The 25630-nt window shown below is 43.3% G+C and overlaps 1 protein-coding gene across 5 annotated transcripts in view; it reads right to left on the reverse strand.

Annotated features, from left to right (window-relative positions):
* Positions 1-1133: 1133 nt before the first annotated feature.
* Positions 1134-25630, reverse strand: part of TMEM108 (transmembrane protein 108) — a 162719-nt gene continuing 138222 nt past the window's right edge. For 3 of the 5 annotated variants that reach the window (XM_021531249.2, XM_021531247.2, XM_021531248.3), the window contains 3 exons: positions 11364-12476; positions 2885-3039; positions 1134-1477 (listed from right to left, as the gene is read on the reverse strand). In XM_021531249.2, coding sequence (XP_021386924.2) covers positions 1355-1477; positions 2885-3039; positions 11364-12476 — 1391 coding nt within the window. In that variant the 3' untranslated portion in view covers positions 1134-1354. Of the gene's footprint in view, positions 1478-2884; positions 3040-11363; positions 12477-18462; positions 18857-25630 lie in introns of those variants that run through there. The other 2 variants (XM_021531252.2, XM_021531250.2) reach the window with 2 other exon arrangements.

A 25630-nucleotide genomic window follows, 5' to 3' on the forward strand; every position in this document is an offset into this window, starting at 1 on the left:
AGCCAAGTCTGGGTCTGATTCCAACCATCATTTAGTCAAGTTGTCATGTTGCTTGACAGTCACTGGGACCCTGGCGGCAAGTGGGAACAGCTGGACCAGATGTGCCACTGCTGTAAGTCTCTTTTCTAGTAGCAACTGTGCCTCACCTTGAACAAGGCATATGGTTAATGATGCTACACTAACCCTGTCCTGCTCCAGCTTCCCTTTCATGCAGCCAAGTGTTAAACCTGAGCAGCCAGTGGCAAGGAGCAGCCAGCTGGAGCAGGGGCTAAAGTGCCCCTCACTGTCAGCCTGCTCCTGATGAAGTGAGGAGTGACGGCAGAAAATTGTCTAGCAGAACTGGTGGCCAGAGGTGGGGAGAAGGAGGACGAGACCTCAAAGGACAGGAGTAATTTCACTTGCTGAATGAAAAAGGCATTTTGAGAAGCAAAACTGAGAATTGGTCCCACAGTAACAGTTCTGGATTACTCAAAGAGAGAGCATCGATTTGGGCCAAGTCATTCCATGTTCTATCTTATTCTTGCCTTGCAGCAACCTATTTTTAATCCATCATTTAAGCTTTGTTCACCCTTACTATTCCCCTAACGCTATTAGAGTCTGCAATCTAGCTCTTAACAGGGTAGGAAAGAATTGCCATTTTGCTCCAAAATGCTGTGTTTTCCTTCATAAGGGGGGAAAGAAAGTCCCAGAGAAGAGAAGAGGGTATGAGGAAACTTGATTCAGTGGCACCAGCAGTCTAAACACAAAAAATAAATAAAACAATGGAGAAGTGGAAATGTGGTCAAAGCCACAGCATTCAATTGGTGGTAGTCCCTAGTCACCAGATTGCAAGATTTTTGATAAATTGAAAGGAATTTTCTGTTCTTTTGAAGGGAGCACTCTACATGCCTTCTTTTGAGGCTGTTTGATGATCAGGAAATAATTCTAGGCTTATTGGGCTGAAGTGTAGCAGCTGTGAGTCCAATGTGTAGTGTGGTTAACATATTTACACAGGAAAAAAGGGCCATTCTTGTTGTTGCTCGTATAAAAGAGTTTTGGAGCTCAGACTGGAAGTGGGACAGTAAGGGGCTCACCCCAGCTGGTGCTCAGGCAGTACTGGAGTCACAGAAAGGATTCAGTCCACTTGACAAATGTTTTGCTTAGAAATACCTTTATTTTATAAAGCCACAGTTTGTTCTGTAAAGTTTTACCACACTTATAAAAAAGGGGCTGACAATTCTGAGGGACAAAAGAAAAGCTGAAAACATTTCTTGTAGTTCAGGGTTACACAAAGGTTATATTTATAATATATATATATTTATTTATAATTTGGAGACAGTAGAGATGAAACTGCAGTACGGGGGCAGGTGGGGGGTCATATTTCAGAGACTTGCTCGTGTCCCACAAACAGCGTTTCCTGACAGAAGGGGTTCACCAGGACCATCCCACTGTCACGGTAGTCACCGTTGGCCGGGGAGCGCGGCTCAGACAGGTGGTCCTGAAGGAAAAAGAAAGAAGCAGATTGAGCATTTCACACCCTTCAACCTCCAGGAGCACACAGGGCATTCCTCTCGATCCCCCAAAGGTGCCTGAATGTCGTGGTCTGTGACTCTGGAGAGCCGGGTTTGGTGAGCTGGTTTTTCCCTTTGTCAGGCAGGAGGAGCTGTGAGTGAAAAGTTCCTCTGAGGTTCTGCTAATTCTCTGTGAGCCTGGGGACCCAGAAGTCAACTGCACCAAACTTCCAATCCCTTTGGAGCTTTCACATTTCTTGGTTTGTTGCTTTTTTGGTTTGGTTTTTTTTTTTTTTCACTTTGTTGACTCATTGCATGTGTTTCCTATCTCTCAGCAGGGCTTGACTCCTCAAAGATGCATTTGCAACTTCTTTTTACAGTTAGAAAGCCACACATAAGGGTCCACCTGAGTATGCTCCAGTTCAGTCATATTCTGATGAGGTTTAAATGAGTCACCTTTTGAAGACTATCCTGTATGTGAATAGGCCTGACATTTGATTCTGGGCAAGCTAGACCAGGTCCTGCCTTAGTTTGAGCAACGTGATTGCCAGCAAAGTGGGGTTAATGAAGTGACTGTGACTGTCTAATCACATCTTAGAGGTTCCTTTCTAAACTTTTTTTTTTTTTAATTTAGTCATATGAGCTAGTCAGATAGCTGATCTGAAAATCATTTTATCATAAACTCAGACTCTCCACTGTTTCTAGGTTTTAATTATCTTTGAATGAAACTGAATTATTCTCTGTCTCTGAAGCCAAGGAATAGATTTCTATCAGTAGGATCACCTGCTCATGTGTGAATAATCCCACCAAACCAGTCAGATCTCTTAAATAAAGGCTGATGAGTGTACACCACACCACCACACTCCCTCACATACTGATGTTCTGATTACTTTTGTATTGGGAACACTAATTCCCTGAACTGGTATTTGAGAAGTTGCAGGCAGCTCCTGAGACATAAATGTACAAAATTTCTTTGTTTTATTAACTTCCAGCAGCCTCCTATTTTTATGCTGTGTGGCACATGCACAGTAGACTGATTGTCAGTAATAAGCCAGCCTAAAGAGCTCTCCTTAAGACATCATGGCATGGCTTGACATTGGCTATAGGCTCACAAGGAAGAGAAGCCCAGGAATAAATTCACCTCTTGGTGGTTAACGCCCGTCACCACGCAGCAATGCAGAACACATCTGCAGTGGCTGGGAATAGGATGGCAATCCAGCTTTGCTGAGATGTTTATCCCATCCAATACATGTGTAGGAGTGAGTCCTTCCCTAAAAGCTGTACCCCTGAACATCTGTGGGGATTTCAAGGCTTTATTAATATGACTTCCTCTCCCCTCCTCCCAGCATGGCATCAGTTACATTTTCCAGACACCAGTTCTGCAAGCGAGGTACCTCTGAAGTCTCCAGTGACTGGATCTCTCTTGGTAGCTCTACAGCATGCCTGTTGAAGTAGTCCATGGTAATAGCATTATTCCAATAGCTCAGATTGTTCTCTGGGTTAGATGTCTTCTTCTTCCTTCTCATGCAGCAGACTGTCAGCAGAACTGCTGTCAATAGAAACATGTCAAAAGTCTGGTTATTTCCTTTCAAAAAGAACTCATCAGTACCATGGATTTGTGCTTTTTGTTACTTATGGAGAGGGCTGGTGACCTGCATTCATATACTTCATTCTCAGTCAGTCCCATCTCTCTGCTAACAAACCCTACACAATTATGTCAGAATCTGGGCCAAGCAGATGAGGCTTTGGGCTTGGCAGAATATACAGTTTTTACTTTCTTTTTGATGTGAGTGTATAATCTTCAAGATGTGGCTGCCTGATTAATGAAAAGCTTTTTTGTTGCAGCTGATGGCAATTTAATACCTAAGCAGGGATTGCCAGACCCTCTAGAAGAGAGGGCATTCCTCAGGGACTAAGATGCTTCTGTGGGGACCTTTGGTGTATCTGGTGTGTTCAGAGGCTGCAGTGTTGAGCACATTAGCAAGTGGGCAGTGAGAGATACCTGTTCTATTTCAGATAGAAAAGTCATAAATGCCACAGTTGTGTGGCTTCAATACCAAAAGCTTCTGTCCTGAAGTGCCACTGATCTCTGCCTCTGTTGTCTGCCATTTGTAACTTGGATTTTGTTTTGTGACCATGTTCCAATGCATCAGCAAACAGCCAGAAGAACAGATGGATTCCTGAGTAGGATGAAAGAGGGGTAGGGTGGTGTGGAGATACCCTGTGGCATGAGTCTCACACACCTTACACTTCCAGGATAGTGTTAATGCCAGAGCTGGGGTTTTTCTGCCTGTCTCCATCAGCCATGGGATGTGGAATCTACTGATAAGGGTAACCTGTTCCCCAACACTTGTCTGGGCATTGGGTAATGTCTGAGAGTGGGTTTTTTCTCTCTCACCTGTGGAGAACACTTAAGCTTTTACAATCTGAAATATCTGAACTTAAAGCAGAGCAGTTAGGCAAGGCAAAGTGACTAGCAAGTGAAACTCCTGATGTTCAGGAGTCTGTCTGGTCCCAGGGTCACAAGAATCCCCGGGCCCCAGAAATGCCCAGGTAATTCTCTCCCAGCAGGCAGTTGAACACAAAGCTTTCTGAGTGTTATTTTCTGGAATTGCTTTTAGTTTATTCATCTCTGTTGGCATTCAGATGGGTAATCTTGGGAACTTTACAAGAGACAGGCAAAGCCACAGCAGCAGAATTACTGCTCCCACTGGACCTTGCTCAGGCACAAGCTGGGGCTTGTGCAAGGGTTTGCTCAGAGCTGTAATGTGTGAGCTCTGTCTGCTCCCCTTACACCTGTGAAATTCATTGACCAGTTGTGTTTATAATCTACCTGATTTATACGGACAGGTAGCTGCATATGTACTTGTACCTGTGAAATAGGAAATACCTGCTGTAAATTCCCTATATCATTTTTAAATCCCTCATGGTAGAAGAGAAGAGAAGAGAAAATATTCATGAAGCAGAAAAATATATTATTTCCTCAGCTACAGGTAAAATTATGTATTAGAATGATAACTCAGAGGAAAGAAAATATTGCAGAGAGATCACTGCTGCTATGTATGTTTTGACAAACATGTATGTTTTGACAAACATTGCAGCTATCCATGTGCCATGGATCTAATTCCTTATCCCATCTACCACATGAAATTAGCAACACAGAAGTGCAAGTCTAGAGCTCTACTAAAAAAAAACCAAAACAAAAAAAACCAAACAAAAAAAAAAAAAAGAAAAAAAGAAAAAAACCCCCACAATGTTTTTCAGTTCAGGCAGTTCTGTCACTAACAACTTAATTTTCTCATAGCCCAATAGTCTGAATCCTGCTGCTGCACTTCATGGCCCCTCAGAACTGTTCTCCCTGCCTGGGGAAATGCCTCTCCTCCTGAAGGGCTGCACCTTTTTTCCCTGCTTTGGCTGCTGCCTTCTCCATGTCCCAGCCCAGCCTGCAAGATTGGGAAGATTAGAAAGTGATGCAGGACTTGCATTTAGTCCTCACCACTGCTGGTGAGACCCAACAGTCCTGGAGCTTTTCAGTACTCCAGCAAAATGAGATCCATCCCTAAGGCACAGAATATTTCTGAAGGTGCCTGAGGATGTGAGAGCCCCAGTAAAGTCAACTCTATGCAAATATTTTTTCGAAAGCCTGAGGTTTTACAGCTTATAAAATATTGTGGCTGCTGACAGAGAAGTATCAAATTTGGGGTTTAACTTCTTCCATCAGGAAATGGCCTTGCCACATGTAGGTACATACAGCAATAATTCTCCCTCTCTTAATTACACTCTTGGCCTCCAACTATTGTGCACACACAAGAAAATGGATGGAAGAGCATGGAAAATGTGTTCCTGAGCTTCCACAAATATGTATTTCAGCAGAAGGATGTCTACCTAAGCTGCCCCAATTCAAAGCAGAGGAGATCTTATTTAAGAGGGTGGCTGAGGACAGAAGGGCTGGAATGGTGCTATTTCCTCTTCATCTTATATTAACTGCCCTTTTCACAGAATCATAGAATCATTTCGGTTGGAAAAGACCTTTAGGAATGTTGAGTCCAACCATTAACTTAACACTGCCATTAACTTAACACACCACTAAACAAAGGCACTAAGTGACACATCTACCACATAACATACCATATTTGGGGCATATTTTAGTGAAATTAAAGTAGCCAGCTTAGGACATCCCATTTCCAGAATACTAGGACCAGGGTACAGCTTTTATATTCCTAGATATACTTTTGTTCCCATAACTAGAATTACATGTATATCAGAAAAACTTTTCCAGACAGACAACTCTGATGGCCAGGGAGGCCATATTAGGTGAATGAAATACACAGAGGGCTGAGATGGTTTGGAAGGCACAAATGGCAGTAATGACAACAGAGCTGAAGAGAGAACTAGTAGCTGCAACACCCTGCTTATCTATCCTATATTATGTGGTTAACTGTTCCCTGGTTTTCAAGCAATCCTCTGGTTGCTTTCTGTGAGTCAGAAAATCTCAACTAACTTTCCTTTGTCTGCTCAATGTTCAAGTCAACAGCGAGTGCCATGAGAAGGACATGTCAGTGTTGTCCCTTTGTCAGCCTGCCTTGTACAGAGACTGTGACACATGTTAGGAAATATCAGGTGTCTCTGGAAGTTCAGAAATTCTGGATGCATCTCTAACCCATGTCTTTTCATATGTTAAGGGGCTGAGCTGCTGGTGAGCTCCAGCTCTGACACCGGACATTTTTTGGCCATAGGGCAAGTTACATCTGCATTATCTATCCCCACACCTATGAAACAGGACATAAAACATCCCACAAAGGGGGGAAACAAGATTCTCACAGATTTATGAGTTCTAGGCTGGTGGGAACATGTCCATCACCTACTGTCACCCACCTAGCACCTGCACACCAGGAGACTTTAACCCGTCACATTTACCATGATCTGTACTTAAGATACAGCACATCTCATAGGAAAATACTCAGCTTTACTTAAGGATACAGAGTGACCAGATATGAATCCCATTCCCACAGATTTTGTTGCGATGTTTAATTTCTGTTGTGGGGACATGCTTACATTATTCTTGTGTAAATACTTTCACCTTCAACCATAATTTCCTCCATGTTCTTTTGCCTTTTTTATTAAAAACTTCCACCATGCTGTCAGAAATCTCTCCTATATATGTAGGCTTCAGCCTCTTTTTGTGCTACATCATGGCACAAATGGAATTATGCCGCATTTCCCCACTCCTAAGTAATTCCATGTCTCTTTTCTAATATTCTAGTGGTTTATTTAAAAAAAAATATATAACCCACTATGATTGTATACCACATTCAACCCAGCTTCATTAATGCCGTGTAATGAGATTGTACCAATTCCCTACAGTTTTCTGAGTATTTCCCTTCAACTCACTAAAATATGTTACCAATCTCACACTGCATGCTCCTTTCCCCCACTTTTGAAACAGTATTAACAGATCTGAAATTGTAAGCACTTAGAAGTCATGCAATATTCAGGGTGAAAGATCTTCATTTACTACTCCCTACACCTGCAGATCAACATAAATATAAGTTTCAACATCAACATAAACTAAGTTTAAAGAAACTTTCCCTCAATGACCAAAAGTGCTTTTTCCATATTTCTTTTTATTTCCCTGGTTTCCTATATGTAGTAGCACATACTTAGCTGTGATAAAGGTATCAGGATGGATTTGGTTATTGACTACAGTCACTTACATCTGGAGACAGGAGACAGAAGCCTGAGTTCACACCTGGGGATTAGGCTCAGGGCTTGGGATCTCTCTTGCTTCAGACTGGAAAGCAAGCATAGGTTTTGTGATGGAGAAGGTGAGTGAGGTAATTTTGGAAAGCGTTCCAGTGCATGAAATGTGAGCTAAGTGAGGTTAGGCCCAAGGCAATTCTTTACATATTCTCTGAGTTTTGCTGATGCCTGTGTTGAGAGGCTCAGTCTTTCTCTCATGTTCTCCTGTGTCAGCAGAACTGACTGGATAAATCGACTTCTGTGCATCTGATTTGCAAGTTCCTGTTCTTCCACATTTTATTGTGTCATTCTGGAGTTACAGTGACGCAAGGACCAGGAGCCCAAGGACTGGAACAGTGGGTTTTAAAATGAGCTCATATTGTTCTTGTTCTGCATTGCAGACAGAGGCACCTACATATGTACAACAGCACGTGCACAAAAATGTTCAAGGCTGCCTGAAGGACACTGCAAACCCAGCTCAAACTGTGACATCAAGAAAATAATGACATCACTGTTATATATGATTTTGCTATTCTGGGAAGGGAATGATACAGAATCCTTAATTTTTGCAGCCCTCCCATGGCATTAGCAACATTACTCTCATTATTTATTTAATGAAACTTAGCTGCCAAAAGGTGAAATGATTTCCCTAGGTTCATGCAGCAGACATAGCTTGTGCATTTCTACTCAAAGCATTACTCTTCTGGCTAGCAGTGTCGGGGGCTAGCAGTGGGATTCAGAAATTTGACAGGTATTGTAAGGGTGGGAGGCTAAATCCCAGCTCTTATTTAAGCAGGGGAGTTCTTAAGGCACAGATCATCAGGCTTGTGTTACAGCCCCTGAGCTGTGCCACCAGCAAGGCTGGTGGGACCTGCCAGTCCTCAGTGGGGTCAGAAGTCAGGGCACAGTGATGCTGAACAAACACTCTGCTTCATCCTGCTCTTTGATGCAAATACCCACGGCAGGGGTGGGCCAGCAAAGAAACCCCAGCAGGGTCTGTACTCTGTGAGGAGGAGTGCAGCATCCCAAGCACTTCTTCCAGTGGTGCTGAGGAGCCAAAAGCTCCTGTGATTGCTCTCTAGAAAGTCACTTCCCCTGCTATAGAAGCTGAAATGCCCACAGGTTTTCATGTAACAGTTGCCTATCACTAGAAGGTGTGACAACAAGCAGCATGTAGGGATCAGAGAGGGACAGAGACATCTTTGCAGTATCGTGATATGTTTTCCCTTCCAAGGATTTTTGAGGAGCACAAGCTGTGCCCGGAAGTCCTCCAAAGAAAACTTTTCCAGCCTCCTTGTAACTCCTCACACAGAGGAGAAATTATATAGAAAGACAAAGGGCTCCTGGCAGAGGAGAGATGGTCTGGACACTGCACAGCTCTTCAAAGGCTCTGGGAAAACAGCCCGGAGGTCAGCGAGCTGCCTCGGCTCAGGGGCACCCCTCATTAGCAGGGCAAGGCAGCTGAGTTAATTGGATTTCTGCAGCTCTGCAGCCTCATGCACAGGCTCTGGGCTGCCTCTCCTCACCTCTTTCCATGTCTTTCCAGGGTGTGTGGCTAACTTCTTCCCTGCCTTGAGGCTATCACTCTGCCGAAAAGTGCCAGCCTGAGCGCAGAGCCACCAGCCCCCAGCTGTAACCTCCCGTGCCAGGGGTCCGCAGTGACTTTTCCTGTGGCTTGATCCCTCCTCAGGCAGCTCAGACATTCAAGAGCACGGGATTATGTCTCTAAAGCCTTCCAGCATCCCAAGGCAGGAGCGCGACAATATTTTTTCCCTCAACCCGTGCCCACAACAACTGTGAGAGCCTCTCTTGGAAAACTTCTTCCCTGTTTGAAGATGAAATGAACCCGAAATGTCAGTTCTTGATCCTTGTCCCGGCGCCAGCCCGCCCTGGGGCAGAGGAGAGGAGCGTGCCGCGCTCAGCGCTGGTGCCGGGAGGTGGCGGCAGTCGCCTCCGCGCAGCCCCTCCGGAGCGGCCCTCGGGCAGCGGAACCCCGCACTAAATCAGCTTCCGAGGCACTAAAGCCAGATCGCCCCCCAAAAACACCATTGAAATGCCTGCCCGCCGTTCATTTCCACTCTGAAATACATCCGAGGATTCCCGGATTTTAAAGGGAGAGTCTCGATGAAGGCCATCCTCAGGAATCTTGTCTTGAAAGCAGGACTTAAATACCTGAATCGTTTAAACACTGGATTAGAGCTAATATAGATAACTTTCAAAATAGCATTTGGCTTTTTAAAAAAAGGTGTAGCTTATGGACACAAGAACCAGAACAGGCAGTCGCATGAACACATGGTACAAATGAAAAGAGGAAAAGTGCTAACACCTCTAATGAACAGTGGGTTAGCACTCCTGCTGTCAGACTTCTCATATTATTATTACTATTGTTATTGTTACTGTTATTATTGTTCACCTCATCTATGGCACTCTGCGTGCACAGACCAGTTTACCCACTGGCTGTACCTCCCGTGCTTGTGTTGTATGGTTTTACACTTCTTACTTTGTATTTAGATACTTTCTATCCATCTCAGCTGTCTTTTTGGATATTGGCCCAAAACGTAATTCTTGGAAGAATTTATTTGATCTTGTAGTTCTACTGATGGTCACACAAGGCATAGTTCATCAAATCATCAAATATTGCTGCTTCTGACCACATGCTTGCTAAGTCCCACTTTCTCCTCTACATCTTGCACAGAAATGCACATGCAAATTCTGCTTTGGTTTCTCTTTGATTGCCCATTTTTTAGCCTTAAGCTTTGTTCTCACTTGTGGTTTTAACCATATTGGCAATAGCAGAATTGATAGTCCCGGAGGTGTGAATCTAACAAATATGCTGACCCAACCCAATAATTTGCAGCTGCTGAAAGGATTAGTATGGTCCTCTCTCCAGGTCTGCATTCCTGCAGCCTCATCCTTTCTGGGTCTCATGCTCATCTGACTCTGTGGAGAGCTGATTCAGCTCTCTGGGTGGACAGAAAGTACCAAAGAGTAAAGTGAATAATTTTTGGCTACTTTAACAATCTGAAAGTGTCTCAAGGAGGTGAAAAGTCAGGCCCAGGCAGAAGGAGAGGGGCAGGATTAGGTTCCTGCACATGAGAAAGAGCAGGAAAGACCAGCACTGTCCTTTTTGGCTGGAGTAAGCTGGGTGTGAGACTGTATCATGTAGCTCATCTAGCCTTGTCCTCAGTGCAGCTCATAGCCATAAATAACAGCATTAATACTCAGTATTGTTAGCTGCTACCCCTTTATGTTTCCTCAGGCAGCAAAGGCTGGGAAATATTGGGTTTTGTTTCACTCCAGACTGCTCAGAATAATCCCACCCCATGATAGTGAGACCCCAGAGAATATGTTGTCCCATCAAGCTGATAAAACCAAACTAGGCGCTGGACATCCTGGGAAGCATTCACAAGCTTGCTTATAATTTCCCATGTGTTTTTTGTAATTGAGTCAAACAACAAGACCCTGAGCCAGCTCTGGAAACCCAGCCTGCCCTGGTCCTGCAGGTGGCTGACTCAAGGTGTCTGAAGCCCAAGGTTTGTTTCTCTTCCCTTGGCAACTGTAAATTGGAATTATAATGGAGGAAACCAGCACTTTGGTCATCAGATTTTTAAATTGGATAGTTCACGCACTACCTGCAATGAAATATTTTATTGCACTGGAAAACTGGTGTTTCCTGAATTATTAGTCATTACAGATGTTATTAATCCTTTGGGTTAGCAATGGGCTTTTAAAATCTAATTTCAGGGCAGCAAATACTAGTTCCTACATAAAAAAAAAAAAAAAAAAATCACTGTTTGAAAATATCACTGTCTTTGTTCAAGTTTTTGATCACTGTCTTAAACACTTTGGAGTAAAGCTGCTTCACATTCTGGAGTCGTTCAGGGTAGTGTTACACCCGCAAATGGAGAGTTACCCCATAAGATTTTTAATAGCAATAGAGCAAGTGTGCTTTGACTGTAACATTTTAGTCCTGCATTTAGAAGTTAAACACTTTGGTCAGTAGATGTGATGCCTGTGCATCTCATCCATCCCAAGCTGACCTGCCTCTGTTAGGTCTCCAGCTAGCCCTTGAAGTGTGGGCAAAATCTGAATATTAAGGAAAGAGAAAGCAAAATAAAGTGGCAATTAACTTACAACATGAGGATATAGGGACGCTGATAGCCAGAATGATCCAGGCAATGTCCATCTTGCTGAGACAGATGGTTGCTCTGTGCTGGGGTTTGTCCCCCTCGGTGACATGGGAGATGTTTCCTTGCACACCTGGTTTCCAGGTCCCGGCAGGAACCAGTCTGTTCAGGAAGTTCCCAGTGGCGGTGGAGCCAGCTGTGGAAGTGGAGCTGGACAACCTGGTGGCAGGCACTGAGGAGAGGGCACTGCCCGGCGATGTGGCATTGGTCACCGCGCCGTGCTGCGTCGGAGTGAATCCCTCAGGTTCTCCCGCTGCCGGGGACGAGATGCTGACGTCAAAACTGGTCTGAACTGAGTGACCAGCTGCTGCTGTAGCAGATCCAGAGCCAGCAAACAGAGGGACATTTGTACTGAGATTCAAGGTTACCCAAGAGTTGTTTTTGCTCAGCATATCCCACATGCCATAGCGGGTGGGTTTAAAAGGCACCGACACTGCTTCAGGATCAGTTGATGGTCCAGCAGTTGTGGTGGCAAAATCTGCCTCCTGCACTGCTACCTCGGTCCCATCCCCTCGCTCTGCTTCCCTAAGGCTTCCCGAGGTGTTGCGGTGGGGAGAAGGGTCTGAATGTGTAGTTCTTGCCAGCCCCATTCCATTTGGATCGCTGGATGCTGTGGTCTGGGACTGAAATGGGTGGTCTGTGAAAGGGCTTCTCAGGGTAGGGAAGGGAGAGTGCAGGGTCGTCTTTAGGTAAGGCTCTGATGACTCTGAGAAGTTGCCTTTGAAAACCTGGAATATTTTCCCCTTGGGGCGAGACCGTCCTGAGTACAAAGCACTCTGGTTGTACAAATGATAAGTTTCCTTCTCGCCGATGCGAGGGCCACTCTCTTGCTCTTGCCCGATGGAAGGGGCTTTCTCCACCAGGCTGATGGGGTGGGACATGGCTTTAGCAGACGTGGGAAGGGGCTCTGCCGTGTGGTGGTCTTTGTGGTGAGGTGTTGTTCCCATGGCTGTGATAGTTGTAGCGTTCATCGGGAAGCCCTGAGAGGAGGAGACAGTGGGAGACAGTACCTGAACAGAAAACACCAGCTCTTCTGTCAGTGCCAAGATCAGTAAAACACCTGAGGAAAAAGCACAAAAAGAGGATTAGATACTGGGGAGGAAGTGGTGGATGGGGACATCATGGCTTGTGTATCTGGCAGGAAGAAATACCTCCCATGTTCTGCAGAAGGACAGAAGAGTTAACATCCAACTTTGTCTACTTCTCTGCAAAAGTAGGAAGAGAAAGACAAATCTGCAGGGGCTGTGGTGACCTTATGGCCATGAGAGCGATGAGCAAGATTACAGGGAATTTCTGTGGCAAAGAAAGAGTAGTATTGACCTTGCAGTATTGACTCGTGAAACTTTAAAATGCCATAGGCAAGTGATTTCCCTGGAGAAGCTAAAAAGCATCCTGCATTTCAGGGGCAGAAACAACAGACGTCCTCATTTTCATCATGGCCAGGAGGTGTCCAAATGAATGTCCATATCATTATGGGAAACCTTACTCTGCTCGCTCCTTTGGATGCAAAATCCTAAATTTGGCTGCCTCCAGTCTTGGCTGCCATTAAGCAATCTGTTTTTTGAAAGAGCAGCTGCTTAGGCCTTGCTGAAAATTAGGTCAAGAAGGGATGTCTGATGAGAAGGCTACTTGGGTTATACATGCTGTGCTTTACTTAGCAACTTTGGAAAATCTAGTCACTCCAAATGTCAAAAATTAACATGAAAACACAGCTATTCCAGCCATTTTAAAAAACATTGTGATCATTATGATCTAACACAACTGCCCTTTGCACCCATAACCAAAGTTTGGTTGTAACCTGTTCTGTGCTGTTCTGTTCTGTGTGCTGTGGGGTTGAATTGTGTGAATTTTGCCTCCCACCTCCCTCAGCGCTGCAGATGATTTCACGAGGTGCCAGATCCACACTGCTGGGAACATCAATTCTTTCATTTATTCCTAGTTCAGATAATGGAGGTGGGCAGCTGCAGTAGCATAAGCCTCCCCGGGATGCAGGGCTAATACGCCGTGAGTTAGTGTGACCTGCAGGGACCACATCAATCACATGTCACCATTTCCATATATTGAAGCTGTCGAGTGTAATGTGGATCTCTGCCTACCAGGAAGCACATGGAATAAATCCATTTTGCACAGTCCACTGAGCATCATCAGATGGCACCATTAGCACTGTGCTAGTGTGAATTTCAACCAGCAGCGTCGAGGTGAAAAATGTTGTCATGGTCTTAACAAATCAGGAAGATGAGTTCGTCAAAACTGCAGGACTCCAAACTGGGTGATGGTCAACTTCCAGCCAGGACTGTGGAGTGCCTTCCTGCCCACTGCTCTACCCTTCCTACCTGGCCAGCTTTCCCCATGAGTGTTGTAATGCCATTTAGTTCTACACTCTTTGGGAATGTCTCTTAAGGGACAAAGAAAGACAGGGACTTGGGAAAATGAAATAAGATATCTGATTAGGTGTCTGCTAGTCCTGATTCTGTTTCATGTTGGGCAAATGCAAATACGATGAAATGAGTTTATTCTGAATCCTGAGTATTGTTCACACCCATTCATGATCATTGCAATACATGTGGCAGAAACTCAGCAAAAGAGCAGTATCTGTTCCTCTTACCCAGTTAAATGTTCTACTGTGATCACTACCCATCATTTCTGAACCAGACAAGCGTGGAGCTCTGCAACCAAAAAATTCAGCTCATCTTGCCCCCAGCAGCCTCCTGTTACTTGAAGAGTATCCAGAAGATGTAAATACTGACTAAATTACATGGTGAGAGCCAATTACAAGTAATGCACTTTCCACTGCCTGATGCTAAAATTAGCTCTCATTTCTTTCTTTTATTTCTGGAATAAATATCTCTGCCAAATAAACCATCATCTGGGATACTGCTTCCCAGTTCGTAGCCAGCCATAGACAATATGCTTTTAGCAGAATACCTATTCAAATTAAAACTCATGAATTCTCTACACTGAGATGCAACCAGGAGAGCAGATTGGGCTGTACCCATGGAGCATCACTCTTGGAAATAAAAGGCAGGAGTTGTCCTCACATATTTGGCAGCACTTATTCTGAGGTCAAGGTCAAAGCAGATATTCTAGTGTCCATATGGCTAATATTTCTTGCCAAGAGAAGTTGCTGCCACAGAACAAATTCAAAGAGGAAAGGATGACGATTTATTTTGGATTTGGTGTGTGGAGATAATGGTCCAGGAAACTTTGGGCCTGCTGTTCTGAGGTAAAGTGCTTTGGCAGATATTATGAGATACTAGATTATAATGATTGTACTGCCTATTAAAATTTTTGGATGTTCTTTGTGTAACTACCTCTCTCACACCTCACACACACAAAAGACCCATCACTATTGGATTAATGTTTTTCTCCAGGATATTCCTGAAAGAATAAAGAAGTTGTCAGCTTTTCTGCATATCATACCCTGGGGCTAGAAACCCTGATCTTTTGCTGAAAACCCACCTAATATCCATCTCCACTTCTTGAAATACTGATAAATCTGAGGCTTGCCCCTATAAACATTTATAGTCTCTCCAGGGCAGTCTGTTGTGGTGGCAGGTCACCACACATCAGGCGTGGGAAACCAAATGCATTTATCTTGTACCTTTAGGTGGATAGTAAAGTACGAATAAATATTTATAGGAAATACTACATCAGAAGTAATTTATCTGACAATAAACAATAACTCCCGTGACATTTGGCTATCTCAGGTTGTGGCAGTCAGGTTTTGCTCATCTGCTACTCTTGCTTCAAAAGCCTCTGCAGAGCCACTGTGGCCCTATAAGCTACAGTTTTTTAGGACATTTTTTCTGCTGGTTGGATGGCTCACAGAAATTCCTTCAGCAACCACCAGAGCTAATCTTTTCCCCTAACTACTGGAAAAAATATTCAGCTTAGCAGATAATTGTAAAAATAGCCAGTGCTGTATATTTAGAGAGGAACAGCTGATGATAAGGACGTCACAGTGGGTTTTGTTGGCCCTTTTAAGTAGAATTAATTTGCTGGAAAGTAAAAGTAAAGCTGGAATTGGTATTTTTAGATGCTCTGCATCATCACCCAAGCATACTCTGTCTGGATTTGCAGTGACTTGATTGCTCAGAGCTCCCACTTACATTTCTATCATTGAGGATAGGCAAAGTCTTACAAAGTGGGGCTCTTACTGAATTCCCTGACACTGGACTGCCCTTATCAACAACTTTGGCTTAAGCCTGGGAAAATTACCTTCTAAATTTCTGTAATCAGGCACAGGAGGTATTTGTCCCAGAAATGGACTTATCCAGCACCCGTGACGTTCTTTCCTTTCCCCTGCTCTGTCTGTGCTTCACAAATGCACCTGTACTAAGTGAAGGACCATGGTGGGTACACTGCCAGTTGTTCTCTGGTGCCTCAGTTTATCTTCAATTCTACTGCCATTGAAAGAAAGCCTTCCGGTTGCTATCAAGTCCTCCTTGCCAAACTTTGATATTCCAGGTAAGATAGCAAATGTTCTTGTTTAGTTCAAAGTGAAGCCCTGCAGTCTTTGCCTTAATTTTTGGTTGCCTAAGGCTCTTAGAGCTGATTTTACTTAGAGCATGAGCCCTTTGGAGTAAGAACTGGCAGTCCTTATGATCTGCTGGCACAACAGTAATGCAGACTGATGCAAGCACATTATAGCAAACAATAATATTTTCAAAGGTCAGCTCACACCATTAAGTTTTTTCATAAGGGGCCATTTCTAAGGTACAGGAGCTCAGGGTCAGAACAGATCAAACTGGTTTGTGTTTTAAATGCTATGTGTCAAATTCATGCTTTTAGAACCTAATTTTATGGCTACATTAAATCCATTCAACCCTAATAAGAAGGCTGATAGACCTGACATCTCTGTGGTGTGAACTGTGGTCTTGCATAGTGCACAGTGCACCAGGAATGGCATATTAGGTACAAAATGAATTAACTCAAGGATGAAACACAGCAGAGTGACAGCAGAATGTAGATAGAGGGTGTGGATGTGCATTTAGCCATAAAAACTTCTTCCTGACCACAGGGTGCAATGGTTCCAATCTCAACAGGACCTCCCTGCAGTGCTTATTCCCACTGTACACTCACATGAGGAGCCTGGAAATGGTGTGTATAGTTGTGTATTTGAAGGAAATGAAGTTCCTTTACAGCAGTGTTTTAAAAGACTGTTTTTTTATGTCTTCAATGAGTCTCAGAAAAGTCTGGGGTTAGGAGTACTTCACTTTCCTAGACTATGAAATCCTCAGGTTCTATCTACCACTTGGAAACTTCCTTGTGACCCTTTTATTTGCACACAAGTGACATAACTGTGTCCCTCCTTATCAGAAAAAATAAGCAATTCAGGCCTCAGCAGCTTATTTGTTTTATCTCTGGACTTCGGGAGGCTCCATAAGGAGCCAGTGTCCTGGCACAGGACAGCATTAGAGGATTTTTTCACTCAGGAGTTAATACTGCCTGGTGCTGCACGGGACACTTGATGGGCACTTCGAGAACAGCCTTTCTGCATGACATGGCAGAGCAGGCATGTGGCTGTCGAGTCAGCTCATGCGTTCAGCCTCCCTGGGGCACCCCCTTTAAACAACACAAACTTACGTAACTCCTGTTCTAAAGCCCATGGAAAGGTTCCCAATGACTTTAGTGAGTTTTGGATCAAGTCCTAATTGCCAGAGATACAGTGGAAACTGTTGAGCTGCACATTTATGTTTTCTACAGCAAAAGAAAGTGCACAACAAGCTCAGTCTGTTGTTTGACCCTTTCTGGCCTCTGCTACCTCGGACCTTGCAGCAAGATAAACAGAGCCAGCCTGAGCAGTACTTGGCAAACATTTTTGCTCTAGGAAGTCAGGGAGAGCTTTTTGTGCAGAGACCTACTGCTGGACTCATTATTTCAGACTGCCGTGGGCAAGGAAAGCAACGGGAGCTGTCCTACAAAGGACCCATTATCAACAGACCCAGGGCTTGGGTGCACATGGCCACAGTGAGGGATGCTGAAGCCGCTCCGTGCTCCTGTATTGACTTAGTAATAGCGAGACAAGATCGTGCAAAACCTCTTCAAACAACAACAACAAAAGCTTTTTTGCAACAAAAGCTTTCTTTTTCTCAACACTAATAACTTCTCACGTGTCTCTCAACAAACCTAAAATATTGCAGGGAGCAAAATGAATCTTTAATAGGTGGAAACTGTGTACAAAGTGTATATTATTACTTCTGTTACGGTCATTTCTTTGTGGTCTGTCTAAGCAATACAATTTTCACCCACAATAAAGCAGCCTTTGTACAAACAAAGAGTTAAGCAAATTTAAACTCCTTGATTGGTTGCAGAACTGAGGGGGAAAAAAAGTAGACTACTCTGCATAAAAAAATTATCTTCTCTGAAAGTCTATTTGTTATGCCAGAAGTCCCAGATATTAACTTACAAGTTATTGTCTGTTTTCCTTGGTATTAGACAAGTGATCAACCTGAAATTCAGCACACAAGCATTTGGTAAAATGCAGGGAATGAGACACACAGAGTAACAGCTCTATTTACAGTAACATTAAACAGCATCAGCAGAAGCTCTGGAAATCACATGTACAAACAGAAATTAAGCAGCTCTTGCTGACACTCCCTGTGCAACAACAGTAACAGCACTTACGGTTTTCATGTGGCAAGAAGTCATGGTCCTTTAAAGATACAAAAGCATTGCAGACTACTATTACTGCTTTAAAATGCACTTACACCACAGGTTTTGAGAGAGTGAGCCTGTGAAACAAAATTAATTTCTGGCCCTCCAGAGAGTTAAACAATAGGTGATACAAAAAGAACAGTGTTGAGTAGTCACAGAGCAAACAGTTCCCTATTCGTTCTCACACTGCACTAGAGACTCACAGATACTACAGGGATAGGTGCTTTAGAAATAATTTAGATCCCCTATTCAGCTAAATACATACAGACATTGGAGCTGTTCAAGCTTGTGAAAAGGCTACTGACAATCAGGGCAACAGTAATTACTGAGAGGAGGGTAATAAAATGAAAGAACCTGACTCTAGTTGCTCGTTCAAGGTAAGCACTTACCTGAAAATATCATTTGGACTTGTCAGCAGACATCCTCACCTGCTCACATCACAAGGATTTGGAAGCTTCATCTCTCAGTGGAAAAAGGAAAAATACATCTCTCTAATGAGGCAGTTGCATGCAGGAGTTGCTGTTATTGTTGGAAGTGGTTTGAAGGAATGAGGACAGAGAAAGCCCAGGCAGGCGTGTCTTGCAGGGCTGTGCAGCGAGAGGGCTCACTCCTTTATGGAGTACCTTTGCAACTGCAAGGCAGATTATTTACTGAGCCAGTCCCCCTCTCTGCCAGCAGATCGAAGGGCTGCTTGGTATTCCAGCTTGGTTTCCCATCAAGTCCAGATACAGTTTGTCTGACACGAGTCTATTCAGATGCCAGAGGATTGCTGGCAGTCCTCGTTTTCCGGGAACAAAACAGCAACAAGCACCCCAGCTGCATGCCCTTGTCAGGCTGTTCAGTCCCTATTTCAAGGCAGAGTGCCCTCCCTCCAGAGCACTGCTTAGCTTTTTGTGTGTGGATAGATTTTACAGATCTACCTCCTGCTTCTGCACCTCCAGCAGACTTTCTATTTATTCAATTATCTCTAATGATATTCATATTTCTGTCAGAGGAAAATACAGGGAATGAAATCGTGATCACCCTCTCTCCTTCTCCTTCCCTGGCATCAAAATGCTCACTCTGTATTTTATTTCTTCACTCCTCAGTGGTGAATGGGCAATTTCAACTTGTAACCATAAAGAAGTTCACAGATCCTGTGATTACTGAAGTCATAATCCTGCCTCTCTTTTTCAATTTATTATTTTTTTTATTTTATAAATTTGTTTAGTTTCTCTCTGTCTCTTTGGCACAGCTGGTTGTCTGGAAGAACACACTGCCTGAAGAGCGCAAAAATGTGTCCTGGGCAGCAAAATACCTATCCCTCAAAAGGCACAGGAAAATGTAAAGAGAGCAACAAGTTGGGGGCTTCTTGAGGGTTTTTGACTCAGAGTTCCTGCTACACCCAAGGGTGCTGCAACAGCCCAAGCAGTTTGTTACATGGGCTCCTCACAAAATATATTCCTAATACTTTTCTAGAGAGAAAAGGCAGTTCTTTCTTCTTTCTTACCATACCAGGTGAGAACATCCTAATTTTTTCCAGGCCTTGGAAATAAGTATGTTTCCACCAGACTTCTTTTTTGATGCTGTGGCCAAACGTGTAAGAAGTGATGTGGTAACAATAGGTTTGAGATCCGGCAGCATTAACAGCTATGGGGACTCTGACAGAGATGCCAGTGCTAATTTTTGAGGACAAAAGTCCCTATCAGGAGAGTAGGCAGGTGCATAACAAGCATATTTCACCCACAGTTACACAAACTTTGTCTTCACAGGTTTGCTAATTTCATGAAGGATGTGGAAAAACAGAGTATGAATAATAATCTTAGGTCTGCTTTGCATTTCTGTGCTTTTGTGATGATGCTCCTTTTCTCCCTGCCATTTGCAGTTCACTTTTTTCCCTTACTGTTTCCAGTCTGAAGGTTTTTCTAAATAAAGGTATTTAGTGCATTATAAAAAAGAAAAAAGGTCCTTAAAAATATCAGCTTGTTTAGCAGTTTCTAGAACTCAGGGCTGATTAAGAGCTTGCTGCTGAAACAATGATTTAGCACGAAGCTGCAGCTGGCGTAACAAGAGAACCATGCCACGTATTTTAACCTTTACTGGGGGATTTGCCACATCTGTAAGTAGTAATTCACCACAGATTTCTTCCCTGTGTGCTGTCATGGATGGAAACATATGGTCCAAAACTGCAAAGACTGTCATCTGGAATTTCAGATGAAAACTCTTCGTAAGGACAGAGGCGCTGTGCATTCCCTTGTCCAAAAACACATGGAACAAACCAAAAATATTTTTAAAAGCACATGAGCATTCCTTGGTCTGACAGCTCCCCCCTCACACAAAGCTTGTCCAGCCCCAGCTTTGCAAATGCACATCCCTTCCTCTCCAGCCTTGACTTGGCAGCAGTTTTTGTTGGCAGGATGCTGTTGCCAAGGGAGACAGAAAGGATGTGCAGCTGGCTTTTCTTTCACCTGCACTTAGTGCTGCTGATCCTATTTATGTTACTGCAGAACCTTTGGCTTCTAAGAGACCTACCATCAATGTCACCGGACCTTTTGACAAAGACATTTGACAATGACACAAATAGCTGTGGACTCTGATGAAAAGCTTAAAATAGGACCTTGGCAAAGTGGGGATATAGTTGGTGTCACTGATACTAACTCAAGTCAGGGTGTCCATTTCCCAAGCAAAGAAAGGGGAAAGGAGGATTCAAAGCCATCCTAAAAAGATTTCCAAACACTCCCCAAACAGTGAGTAACTTCACATATGTAAAAGTTACGTGCTTGGTTGAAGGTAGCTGTGGGTCTTGGCAGGCAATTCACTCCATCCAGAGGCTGACTAGTACCTCAGAGAGGCGCCTCTCCTACATTAGAAAAAAGAGGTCACATTAAGGATGATGAGTTCAACTTGATGTCCATTCTTCAGGTGATGAAAACTAAGTGAGAGGAATCTCACCTCATATCCCTCTATCTATTTAGATTGCACCATCATATATCAAACCATGAAGGGATAAATAGGAGTGATGTTTGAAAAGGTGACATACAGTTCCCATATTGTGATACTTTCCAGGAGATGAAATCACACTGCTTTAGACATTCAGAACCAGATTTTACAGAACACCAAGTGAGCAACAAGCTCTATAGAGCAACACTACATTGGCATAAAGAGTGGACTAGAACAAGGCCTGACAGTTTTTCCATGGTGATGCATTAGGAAGCATTTTTCTTTCACATATTAGAGGGTAAGTGGGCAAACACTAATTCAGCTGAAACTGGAGCAGCTGCCTCTCAAAGAAACAGCACACTGTGGATCAGCTGCTCCTGGCCCCTGCAAGGCAAGATGTCTGGTGCCTGCTGAACTGGAAAGTGGTAGGCAGCATGAGGAAGTAGAAGCCACTTCTTCATGCATAAACCTTTTTCCAAAACCACACAGCTCTTCTGCCTGCTACACTCCTTTCAAAAGCCTTCCACTTGCTGTTGGAGGCAACCAAATCCAAGTCATTTGATTCTAGTACCAGATGATATGTCTTTTCCAAACCTAATTTCTTCAGGACTAAACCTCCAGCTCTAAGTAATTTACACTGACTTACCTATCAATCAAGGATGCTTATTCTGGACTCAGGATACTCTTTCATTACAGCACAGTCATTTCAACTTGTCTTTTCTAAGGAAACATTTAAAGGAACAGACCCTATCTATCCTCTATCCACCCTATGTTTATCTTTCCCACTAACTCCTGATCGTGATTTCAAATATTGTAACACACTGTATGACAATTGGTGAAGCAGACCAGAACACCCCTCTGCTTCAACAGTGCAGACCTTCTTCTCCTCTACTTGCAAAAGCTTAAATTCTCCAGCCGCAGGTACAGAAACACTGATATTGCAGCCAGGAGGAATACTCAGTAATGCACAGGCTGACTAACTTCTATAAACCCTGAAGGTATTTCTGTCATTTCATCTGCTCACTGAAAGTAATTTGGATGATTTATTACTTATGCTCCCCTTCAAACACATTATTACTTCCAAGTGCCTGGTTATCCTTGTGCTTGATCTCCAATGAGAGCTGGTAAATGAGGAGCATGCACTGATTTGCTATATGAGCAGGTAAGACACAATTAGAAAGTAATTACTGTATTTACCTGCAGAAAAGCTTTATTCTAATTTTTTGATCATTCCCAGTTAAAGAGATACTGCCTCAGAATGAGTAAATGGGCAGGGGACAGGGGAGGAATTGTACAATTATTCATAGTCCCAGGTTATTATCTGGGCAAGTGAAAAGCAAATCAGGTCAGGATCAAGGAAGTCAGCATTTCTGGTATGAGGAACTGGGGATTGGTTTGGAGATACAAAGGGTCAGATGTAAATGGAAATTATTCCCAAGATGGACTTGGGATATAATAGGGGAATGAAAGTTGCCATGTCCAGATTTTCTCCTGTGAGAATAGCACAAGGATGTAAGGTTGCACATAAATCAGACAGAAAGGCTGTAACGTGCTGTTTTTATGATCTAATTTTATTATCTGCTGGATTATACAGGCTAGCAAGGCCTCTGGAGTGGATGTAAAGTTGCTAGGGAAAGAAGTGAGCTCTTACTTTTCAGTTCTATTCGTCCTTCCTACAGACTAGAGACAGCTTTCCTTTGGCTTCTGGGACAAAAATTTGTTTTGCCTCTTTGCAGTCTTGAATTGAACCTGGCTTCAGCTAAGGCTTATTTCAGAGTAATCTGATGTTCATCATGGTCCATCCACACTGAGCCACACGGACGATCTGTGAGCCACTCTCCAAGGTGCTCTGCTTTGTGCAGCAAAGCCCCTGCACAGAGGTGCATGCCTGGAACTCCAGAATGTCAGAGGTGTATGTTACATTAGGACATACAAAGATAAAAGGGGAAGATCAAATTCCCTTCTTGAAAATATCAGCTGCTGGCTGCAGAGATGAAGAATGGGGTTTTTGCTCCATTAGGTGAACTGCAAGACTGCACAGGTATTGAGATATGGATTTTTTTGCCATGCTTTGGAGCTGGGTATTGGTCTGGAAGGAATGATGGTTCAAGTTGGTGTAGTAAATCATATGTACTTATAAGTAAGGTCACAGCAGGAACTGGATATAATTTCTACTAATGAGAGCAGAATTCCACTGCTTGCATTTCACTCAGTATTATTGCTTCTGAATTCAAGAGGTGGAGATATGCAATATCATACATGAGGATCAGAAGGGTGAGATGACACAATGACAGAAAATATTTGATTAGTCAGGGGATGAGTAATGTAAATGGAAATATATGTGAAGTTAGGAAGAGGCTTTCACGTTATAAAAATCTGCTCTATCAACCCTGAAGTTCATTCACTTCTGTAATTCGTATTTGCAATTCAGCATGAATGCAGTTACACAAGAAAGTAAAATGTTTCACTTTTCTGTGTGGATGGCATCTTTTTACATTTGCATTAAAAAGAAATAAAAGATCCACCACCAACTATGTGTGTGCTGCTTTGGAATGCAGTTTTGAACATGTGTTGGTCTTGTCTTTTCACAGAAGTATATTGCATGTCTGAAGCATCATTTACCTTTAACGTTTTAAGTGTTCATAGTGGACTAAAGTCATCCTGCCTTACAGATGGCTGGCACTTGACACCGTCAACATAGAATAACTGTTTGCAATTACAGCAATAATAATGTGCAGGCACCTACTGCATTATTATTCACATAGTACTTTACAGGTAAGATATTATATTTGTCTCTCCTTTCTGGTTAAACCTGCCTCTATTTACATTCAGGAAAGAATTTACTTTAGCCATTTCTGAAATGTCATCACCTCCACACTTAATTTTATTTTGGAAGGAAATTGGACTGACAACCCTAACAACTTCTGATTATTCACAGAACAGCCCTTGTGAAGAGATTAAGTGTACCAGCTTTTCCGTGTTGCCCTGTCAGCACACAGCCCTTGGGGATCTTCTCTTGATGTGAAAGTTAGCTCAGCCCCAATGCTCATTCATCCTTGACTTCTGTTTTGTTAATACCAGTTATGTTGTTGGTGATACGACGTGGACATCTTATCTCTCTCCTTCCCCTTCCAGAAACTACACTCATTTAATTTCAGTCAGGCTATAACAGAGTTCCCAAAGCACAGTGCTTATTTTTCAGCTACTGCTGATGTGAGCTGGCATCAGAAGGCAAAATAAAGGGCAGCTGCTCTCCTATCTCTCCCCTACACCATCTCCCCATCAAGAGCATGGTGGCTGTGCAAAGCTGTGCAGCAACCTTGGGTGGCTACCGAGAGCACCAAGTGCTCAGACACCTCTGCCTTTACAGTCCATGGGTGTCCACGCTGAGATAGCACTGCAGGAGCCAAGTCCTAGGTGCTTGTCCTAATGCTTTGCAGGGAGATGTGCCTCTGCCCTGTGACCCAGCTGCTCTGCTCTTGAAGGCTATTGATATTTTTTCTGGTGGGAATGCAAAAATGCCAGCCACAGAACAGGAACATTCGATTTCTGGTAGTGACAGTGCCTAACTCAGTGGTAGCACCTGGCTTCACTGCACTTCCCTTAATATATGTGACTGCTTGGGCCTCAGAGAGGGCTTGAGATTTGCTGGTGCATTGGCAACAAACTTCCAACACAGCTGTGAGTTGTTTCCTTAGAAACAGTGCAAGTGCAAACATACCCAGAGGTGTGTTTGGAAAGACAAATTAATCTCTGAAATAGATAATAACATGTTTTTACTGCCTACACTTCTCTTTTCCAGGCTTTCCTTGGTCTGGACCTAATTTATTAATATGCAAAACATAATCTTGAAACTAGGACACAGTGGAGCTGTTGACAAACAAAGAACTTTCTGTTCAAGCACTTTGAATGAACTACAATTAAACATCACTCTGAGTCCTCACCAGACAGATGCTGGAAGAGCTGTGTGGCACTCAGATGTTGCATTTCCATGAAATGCAATGATAATACTGACAGAAGTGTCTTGTCACAGTTTTGCCTTATTACATTTTCCCCCTCGCTCTCTTTTTAAGCATTCTCAGCTGTCATTGTACCCGAATAGCAAAATCACTCCCACAGTAAAGTGCAGTATCAGGATGCAATTCTGTTTGAAGACAGAGCACTAAGTGTGGCACATCAGTGTTAAAGCTGAGGAGAGCATTAGTGCTTGCATTAGCATTAACTACGGTGGCTAAGAGAATGTACTGGCAATAGCCTTAGCCAAGGTCAGGACACCAAGAGGAAGGAATGTCAAGAAGCATTATACAAAGGACATAATTTTAAGTGCAGAGGTTCAGCCCTGTTCAGTATGGGTTCAAAGGACTGGATGGAAATATAAATAACAGAAGGCTTGCTTGAGGTACCCAATTCCAGGATCACAGAGAGAAGTGTCAGGAAAAGTCCCCTGGGACTGATGGTGGCTTCTACTGCAGCAGTGTAAATCCAGGACAACTCCTGGGCAATTAGGAAGATTATTCAACATATAAATGACTCTCAGAGGAGAACAGAGGAAACAGTAAATGGACCTGAAGAAGTAAAATACAGCTGGGAGTTGAGGACCAGTGACCGAATTAGGAGTAAGAAATAATATGAAGATAA

This window comes from Lonchura striata, chromosome 1, assembly GCF_046129695.1.
Source record: "Lonchura striata isolate bLonStr1 chromosome 1, bLonStr1.mat, whole genome shotgun sequence".
In the NCBI taxonomy this organism is placed as follows: Eukaryota; Metazoa; Chordata; class Aves; order Passeriformes; family Estrildidae; genus Lonchura; species Lonchura striata.